Source organism: Chondrus crispus, genomic scaffold (genome assembly GCF_000350225.1).
Source record: "Chondrus crispus Stackhouse genomic scaffold, scaffold_17, whole genome shotgun sequence".
In the NCBI taxonomy this organism is placed as follows: Eukaryota; Rhodophyta; class Florideophyceae; order Gigartinales; family Gigartinaceae; genus Chondrus; species Chondrus crispus.
Window position 1 is genome coordinate 9,487 of NW_005179069.1, and position 8,113 is coordinate 17,599.

Consider the following 8,113-nt stretch of genomic DNA (forward strand, 5'->3'; position numbering starts at 1 on the left):
AGCACCAGCGCTAACCTTCGGCTTCGCCCGGCGCGCGTGCCCCCGTTCCTTCGGCCATTCCTTACCAAGGGTAATTTATGTACAGTACCGCCATTATTTATGGCCGCACCCCCAAGTTGTGCCGTGCTATGGCACGCAGCACACGTTGCATAAAAAACAACAACATTCTTGATAAATCAATGCGTGCTGAGTCCGAATCTGCAATCAGATTTTGCGAAGCATAAATACTTTTGCAGATATTAATACATGTGTATTCATGGGGTGACATTAAGTATAGAGTACAGTACATTCTCGCGCCAAGAACTCGGCAACCAAAAGACTCCTTGCCGCGTTCTTTAGCGCGTTAAAAGCCCAATACAATACGCTTCAACACAAGCAGCCTTCCGTGTAAAAAGTACCCAACAGACCCCCCAATTATGCCGCGCGGTAAATCCTTAACGGCTGAAGAAAAAGGAAAAGTTGCGGGCCTGCATGATGCTCAGTGGTCGATACGCCGCATCGCCAAGCATGTAGGCAGGTCTGCAAAAGTAGTAGCTGACTACTTGAAAGCCCCCGAGCTCTACGGAACAAAAGAAGGAGCGGGAGGAAGCCTACGCTGTCTGCGCAGGCAAAAAGGGCGCTGATCCGAGAAGCGCACAAGGGAGAAATGACATCAACAGAACTTGTCAAGACACTCCAGCTCCCTGTTAAGTCCAGCGGCGTGCGTGCAATACTCAGCAGCACTCCCACCCTTCGGTATATGCGCATGGCACGCGCACCAATGATGCTTCCGCGCCACAAAATCGCGCGAGAAAGTTGGGCTCGAGATAAGGTGACCTGGACGCCTGGTGATTGGGCAAATGTAGTCTGGTCTGACGAGAAGAAGTTTAATCTCGACGGACCAGACGGCTTCCCGTTTTATTGGCATGACTTACGAAAGGATAGAAAGGTTTTTTCAAAGCGGCAGCAAGGGGGTGATTCGGTGATGGTTTGGGGTGCGTTTGTTGGGAAAAAGAAGTGTGACTTGGTCGTTTTAGAAGGGAAGCAGAATGCGCTCAAGTATATTCAGACTCTCGAGACCAATCTCCTTCTTTTTGTTGATCAAGAGCTCGGTCCTAGCTGGACGTTTATGCAAGATGGTGCAGCTGTACACCGTGCTAATCGCGTTTACGAATGGTTTGAAGAGGAGGAAGTGCACGTTATGGACTGGCCTGCCAAGTCCCCTGACCTCAACCCTATAGAAAACCTTTGGGGGATCTTGGCAAGGAAAGTGTACGCACATGAAAGGCAGTTTAATAATATCGATGAGCTACTCGAATGTATAATGGACTGCTGGGAAAATATCAACACTGAGACGTTGGATAAGTTAGTAGGGAGCATGCAGAAGCGTTGCTTTGACTGTGCGATGGCCAAAGGTGGCCCTACGAAGTACTGAACCACAGTTGTGGTTGTTTACAAGCACTGTACTTTATAATTACTGTCACCCCATAAATGGTTTTTGATGCATATCTTCCAAACTATTGATGCGTTTCAAAATCTGAGCATTGTTTTGGACGCAGCGTGCAGGAATGCGTCAAGGACAAAGCAGTTTTTTATGCAAAGTAAGATTCCTTTACCAGCAATGCATATTTGTGGGGTGCGGCTATAATTATTGGCGGTACCGTATGTAGTGTTCAAGTTTAGTGGCCATTTCTTCAGAAAAGCCTTGTTTGAGGCGATGCTCTTACGAGAGAATGCCGCATTTACCGTAAAAGGGGGCGATTTGCCGTGTACAACTTACCCCCCCAAGGGGGGGGGTCCCAACTTGTACAGTAGCTGATTTACGTACAGGGTATGATTAGAGCCCGTGCCGTCGTATTACCCCCCAACTTCTGATTTCGTAAAAAAAGCGCTTGTTAAGACACACCCTCAGGGTATGTCTTAACAGGCGCTTTTTTGAGGGTGTGTCTTAGCCTGTTAGCGCTGCCCCACATGATGGCCGTGACAATCTCATTCTCCAACTGCACCCGCCTCCCCGCCCGCCTCCCCGCGACACCTGCCCTTCATTCTCTTGAACCGACCTCCCCCCTCTTAACCCACGCGCTCCCACTCCCCTCTCTCTCACCGTGAACTCCAACCTCGCTCTTCATCCTGTCCCCGCCGCCGCGCAGCCATGGTCTCTCTTCCCGCTTTCTGCGCCTCTCTCGCGCTCCCGCTGAGCCCGCCGCCACGGCTCCTCTCCTCGCACTTGGCGTGCCCTCTTCCCGTTGTGCGCCGCTCACGCGCGCTGCTGTGCATGCACGATCAGGATGCCGGCGACAACGCGGAGAAAGAGGCCCCGGATTCCTTTTGCTTTCGTGTTGATAGTAGTTGAACCAAAAAGATACGAGCTCGTCTAAGTTTGAGAAGATGTCCAGTTGAACTTGGCTTTGGCATCTTCTCGGGGGTGATACTGCGCCTCGACGACGAGACCAACCGCCGCTATGCCGTCAAGATAATGCGAAAAGAAAAACCTTGAGTATCTCGAGATGGCCCGTTACGCCCGACGCGAAGCCGTTGTCCTCCGCAAGCTCTCTCACCCCAAAATTGTCCGCTTTGTCGAGGCCATTCAGAGCAATACACAACTCTTTCTCGTCTTGAAGATAGCTCCTGTCAAGGAACTTTTGGACATTGTTGCAGACGGCCCACTCAGAGAGCAAGATTCAAAGGGTTGTACAAGCCAGATTACTTCCGCGGTGGCCTACTTACATGCTGTTCGCATCGTCCATGGCGATTTAAACCCCGAGAATATCCTCGTTGATGTCGAAACACGATCCTTGAAGATTAGTGATTTTGGTCTCACAGGTATTATCAGGAAACAATCTGTTATGTGCACCTCGTGTGGGTCAAGTTATTATTCTGCCCCGGAAGTTACATACAGCATTGGCGAGGGCTACGATGGTACGAAAGCTGATGCATGGTCCTAAGGTATCATTTCCTACATTATGCTGACGGGCTCCCACCCGTATGTTGATGCGGATGGCGATCTTATCACTGCTATGATGGGCGAAGGCATGGTCGAGTACGCCGAGTATCTTTCGCGCGGCGTTATCCACTTCATCTCACGTTTGCTCGCAATTGATTCCCGTATGCGCTACTCGGTTGCCCAGGGCTCCTCACACCTTTGCCTTACCGGGAAGCCTGTACCAATGACCGGACACCCGTCAGAGCTTAAAAGACGGCCCCAAGAAATACACTGATTTGCGCACGGGCGGTATCGCTGATGGCACACGAGGGAGCGTTAAGAGACCAGGCACATTTACTGGAGGCCACGACAAGACTGTTTTCGGACGAAATCATTCAGATAGGTACAATCACAGTTCCCCGAGTTTTGCAATGCGGAGACGCTCAAGTCAAAAAATTGCAGCGGTTCATTTCTGTGGTTCCGAAAGCATAACAACACACAAGAACACGAGATGAACGGCGACCGCACGGATGGAAATCCCACCGAAACGCTACTATCGCGGAGAGGGCCGTTAGATCGACTTAAGGGCACGCGGAAAGGCCATGGATTTAGGCGCGAAGGAAGGGTCACCTTCGATATCATGAACGGTATGAACGAACGACCAGGGCATACGGATGCTGGCGAGGGAAGCGGGCCTCGCGTGTGAAGGCAACTCTCCATGTCACGCCGCGCCAGGGCATTACTCATGCGCCTAGCTACGCGGCGCTTTGGAGGCGCGAGTACAAGCTGTTCAAGCAGCTCGGCGAGGGGGATGCAAGAATGACGAGGCACTGGAACGGATCTGCGTGTCAAGCGTGGAACGGCATATCGTTGGCCTGAGGGAGTACGCGGCTAGGACAGGGTGCTGCGACAGGCGCTGGAAGAGGACGTGTACGGACGGAAAGCGGCGGGGACTGAGCACGGGGTGCGTAAGTAGGCAGGGGCGTTTTAGAAAGGCGTTAGGGGAAGCGGGAGAGCGTAAGGGAAGTTTGGCGCGGGGAAAACGTATGTGGATGCCGGGCAGGGAGAGTGAGACGTACGAGAGATCTTTGAGGAGCAAAAAGCACGGGATTGGGCTGATACTGGATCTCTTGCAGAAGAAAAGGATAGCAAAGACCAAGAAGGACGAAGGGAGAAGGTGTACGCAGCGATGTAGTGAATGGGCGAGAGGCTGGAGAAAATGGACAAGCCCAACTTCGGGACCGATGCCAAGCCCACATGCGCTTATGAGACCGACTTCGAGCCCAAAGTTCCGGCTCTTCTGTTTGACGTGTCGTATTTGGATTTGGATGACGTTGAGGAATCGTTCAGTTTTGCATCGGACGCCCTCCCTCACCGTCGGTAAAAGTTCTCGATGTTAATCTCGTTTTTCGCACTGCTTATGTGGATTTCTGGCGAACTAGATTTGTCTTCGGGCGGTTTAACGAAGGGAACTTTGTTAAAACCATATCCGAGGTGTGCACCGGGGACAGAATCGCGAAACTGTCAGATCGTTAAGATTGCCTGCCTTTGTATTGCTACCGCACTGACGGTTGGGACTACCGCTTGATCGTGCAAGGAGTCGTGCGAGATGATACTTTCCAGATTGAAACGCTGGGCGAGATAGAGGATGACGACTGTCATCAAGTCTCTAGGCAGCAGGGTAGTTTCCGGGCAAAATTCCTTCCGCATCTTGACAATGACCGAGAGGAGGCTATGGAAGGAGACCACCTGGCGGCGATCAAGACCTTTGCCGTTTCGTTTTGGAACAATGGGAAGGGTAACGGATACCATCATTTCTCTAGCGCTCGCGGCGGCGATAACAACGTTTTGCGGGCGACACTGTATGGTATTAAACAACTGGAGAGATGGGAGATTGTGAAGATAGAGATTCAAGAACCTAGGTTCTTACGAACGGCTGTTCGTGGACCTGAGCGGGCTGTGTTGAGTTCTTGGGCTTTGGTGGTGCTTTGTGTGTTGATCGTGCTGACGGGAGCCGGAGCAGCGGCATTATCATTGGTGAAGAGACGGACGGGAACGGAAGGGGTACCCGTGACATGTACAGTAGTAGCTTGGCAGGTAATAAGATGGAGGTGAAAGCAAGACTGCAAGACCTCTAAATGTCATTCCGAAAGCGCTAGAAAACGTACCTAGACGAACTCAAGGAATGTCGGGAATCTTTCGCCACGAAAACAGATTATAAGATGGAAACCCTGACACCAGTACAACGCAGGCTTTTCAGAATCGCAACTGCTCACCGTGCAAAACGCTTCTGCCTTGGGTGTGGATCGGACCCAGGAGCTCACTCGTGTCGCGTAAAAGGTCAATGACTTGGCCACGCCCGTTAGGGATATCGCGTTGCGGTTTTTCGAGGTGGGTGAAGACCGCTTGGCTGCGGAGACGGATGCATTAGGAAGCAAGAGGCAGTTTGTGTTGAGAGTAAAGCGGTTGCGCATATGGATGTTTCCGGTTTAATTTTCGGTGCTTCATGGCTCGGGCTCTCAGTCAGTTGGTGGTTGTTTTGACGTCTATTGCGGGGGTTAGATACCGAGCGATCCTTTTTTTTTGAAGGGGGGGGGGGGGGGAGGGCAACAACTGTCGCAGGACTAATCAGGAAATGCGAAATTATCATGGACTTGAAAGTGGTTCCATGCCAGACTTGGCATATCGTTGTCGTGCGTGATCACTGTGCTTCCGTCGGGGTAGTAAGGTACCGTTAACGCCGAAGGTGCGCACGAGCTGCGGCGTGGCGCGGACGGAGCCGTCCGCAGCGATGGTGAGGAGTTCTATGCCGAGGGGGATTAGGGGGTTAGCGGTTAGGGAATCTACGTCATTTTTTCACAAGGGTCGTCTAAGCGAAACTATTGGAGTGGAATCCTAGCAATGGCCGGATAATCTCCGTAAATGTGGCTTGTTGCTGCAGAAACCTTGAAACTTGGATATGCCAGCATCCGGGTTGGTGCCCGAAAGAAAAGGGTCAACTGAGTTCACCTCGCAGAAACTGCAACCGTATAATCTAACCAGCAAGTCTGGCTTCAAGACAAGAAGTGGAACCCAAGTCTCCGCACCTTAACGATCCGTTGGAGGGCCAGTTATTCTTTGCCAGAAGCCTGTCGGCAAGTATTTCGCCTTCCAGTGCGAGGCTGTAGTGAGTTGCGCTTTTTTCTCACCGAGGGCGATCCAACTTCGACTACCCTCCTCTTCATCGTCTTGTGAGGCAGAGACGCCGGCGATTTCGGACTGCCTGTACCAGAATCGCCTAGATTACGCATAGATATCGTGAGTCTTGTTGGCGGCCGCGCTCTTCGGCTAGTGATTCTTTTTCTTTTGGCGCTCTCACCCGAGTCGTTTCCTTCGTCATCAGTTAAGACGTTTGCTTTAGTGACATTGCCATTCTTGTGTCTGGCATACTTTAACTGCCGCTTCAGATCTTCAATCTCACGTTCAGCTTGTTCCGCCCTACATTCAGCTTGTTCCGCCTTACATTCAGCTTGTTCCGCCCTACATTCAGCTTGTTCCGCCCTACATTCAGCAGTGTCCTTCCTATGCTTCTCTTCTTGATGAAATTTCCGCAGGAACTTATAATCGAGCATCTGAGCTGCAGTTAGCTTGAAATGGTCGAAAAACGAACAGTTTACCTTCTCTTTACCTTTGTATGTTTTCGCGATATACTTTTTTCGTCTGTTGAGCGTGAATACAGTTACGCACGGAGACCAATTCTTGACATTCTTTTGCCGATCTACAACGACAAATTCCTTCACTCCCTCTTGTTCATACTCATTTCGCTTTATACCTAGATCAGTGCGACGGTTGTTACTTGTGACCTCAATAAGCATGACCGGATGCGGCGAAGAGGGAAGACGCGAGGTAGCCTCCTCCTGTTCACCTGATGAGTCTTCTGTGTCTGGTGAGGGCAAGGCAGACGAAGAATCAACTTGATACTCACACTTTGTGCTCCTCTTCGAAATGATACGCACACCTCTTTGCGTGTTATGCTGAATTTGAGGCTTGTAGTCCGCAGGGAGGTACTCCAAGATTCGGTCGAGAAAAGTGATGAGTTGACCATGTTCTTCATCAGCCATCGGAGGGCACCACACGAGCAGACCGTCCACAAGTTCGTAACGATGGTCGCTATCGCAACCTAACGTGAGATATTCTTCGAATGTACAAGGCGTCAGGTGCAGAGCTCTTGGCGGCCGATTCTTGTAGCTGAGTCGCTCCGCTGGAGCCAGTGGAGGGGCGTTATCGTTCACAGTTTGAGCAAGGTTGGCGCGAGGACTATTAGTGGTAGCAATTGGTTCGTGAACATCTGCCACGGGTGAACTCTGGGCACAAAAGGTCGGTGGTAGGTTGAACGGGAGGACGGTGGATGAAGCGATGCTGTCAAGATCTTCCTGGTCCTGATGTTGCGCATAAATCACCCCGCACTCTTCGCCTTGTCTTGTGCGTGGGCTTGGCATGTCCCTGACCGCACTACTGGTCCTAGTGGAAGGGCAGGGAGGGTGAGGATTGTAGCGCACCGCGATTGCAGAGCACAACTTTGTGTGAACACTTGTGAATTCTTTGCGATGCACGCATCCCGAGTCCTAGACGTTTCCGCGGAAAGAAAAAGGAAACAAAAAGAAAGGTTTCTATTGCAATTCCTGAAAAATATTGAATACATTACAGTATTGGGGTGTGACGGTACAGTATAAACCTTTCGGGTGGGTTGGCGCCAAGACTTCGGTTCAACTTAGAGCACCCCTATCCGTTTGGCTAAATTTGGTGGCTAAATGTGTAAAATTTTGCGTTTGCATATAGCATTTCTGTGCGTAACACTATCGGTTTAGGAGTAAATTTGAAATTGAAGTGCCCTGATAGGGCATAGTGTACGAGGGGTGCGGGGCATCGAGTAAGAGAGGTACTGTATTGACACTGTTCTATGGTCTTTTGGCCAAGTGGCGCCATGTAATTCGCGTCTCTATATGGTCAAATGAGTAAATTTGTCGCCATCCGGCTTCCAATATAGAGATAGATATAGCCAAAAAGGCCAAAATTTTGGAGATAACCAGTCCGATGGGGATGAAAGAGGCTATATGTATCTCTGTATGCCAAATATTTACATATACACAGCCCCGATAGGGGTGCTCTTATGACCTGAACAGTATGCAAGGGTACACCTCTGCGAAGTTCGCAGGTGCTGTCCGCACGGCT

General features: G+C 50.8%; 5 protein-coding genes; 3 read left to right on the forward strand and 2 right to left on the reverse strand.

Annotated features, from left to right (window-relative positions):
- The first annotated feature begins 646 nt into the window (after window positions 1–646).
- On the forward strand, window positions 647–1,414 carry CHC_T00003023001 (hypothetical protein). The gene has a single exon (XM_005714841.1). The coding sequence runs from the start codon at window positions 647–649 to the stop codon at window positions 1,412–1,414; it is 768 nt and encodes a 255-aa protein (XP_005714898.1).
- A 1,528-nt stretch (window positions 1,415–2,942) lies between these two features.
- On the forward strand, window positions 2,943–3,197 carry CHC_T00003024001 (hypothetical protein). Its single transcript, XM_005714842.1, has one exon. It carries the CDS (start codon window positions 2,943–2,945, stop codon window positions 3,195–3,197), a length of 255 nt encoding a protein of 84 aa, XP_005714899.1.
- A 59-nt stretch (window positions 3,198–3,256) lies between these two features.
- CHC_T00003025001 (hypothetical protein) lies at window positions 3,257–3,544 on the reverse strand. The gene has a single exon (XM_005714843.1). The coding sequence runs from the start codon at window positions 3,542–3,544 to the stop codon at window positions 3,257–3,259; it is 288 nt and encodes a 95-aa protein (XP_005714900.1).
- A 1,824-nt stretch (window positions 3,545–5,368) lies between these two features.
- CHC_T00003026001 (hypothetical protein) lies at window positions 5,369–7,380 on the reverse strand. XM_005714844.1 is given in 2 exon segments: window positions 5,369–6,012; window positions 6,013–7,380. The coding sequence occupies 1 exon segment, from the start codon at window positions 7,378–7,380 to the stop codon at window positions 6,013–6,015; it is 1,368 nt and encodes a 455-aa protein (XP_005714901.1). The 3' UTR covers window positions 5,369–6,012.
- Window positions 7,381–8,065: 685 nt separating this feature from the next.
- Window positions 8,066–8,113, forward strand: part of CHC_T00003027001 (hypothetical protein) — a 204-nt gene continuing 156 nt past the window's right edge. The window contains exon 1 of the mRNA XM_005714845.1: window positions 8,066–8,113. This exon is cut by the window's right edge and continues 156 nt beyond it. Within this exon, the coding sequence (XP_005714902.1) occupies window positions 8,066–8,113 (48 nt within the window).

Excerpts from the sequence above, each read along its gene's own strand:
- CHC_T00003023001 (XM_005714841.1), top strand. The coding sequence starts at position 647 with ATGACATCAACAGAACTTGTCAAGACACTCCAGCTCCCTGTTAAGTCC.
- CHC_T00003024001 (XM_005714842.1), top strand. The coding sequence starts at position 2,943 with ATGCTGACGGGCTCCCACCCGTATGTTGATGCGGATGGCGATCTTATC.
- CHC_T00003025001 (XM_005714843.1), bottom strand. The coding sequence starts at position 3,544 with ATGATATCGAAGGTGACCCTTCCTTCGCGCCTAAATCCATGGCCTTTC.
- CHC_T00003026001 (XM_005714844.1), bottom strand. The coding sequence starts at position 7,380 with ATGCCAAGCCCACGCACAAGACAAGGCGAAGAGTGCGGGGTGATTTAT.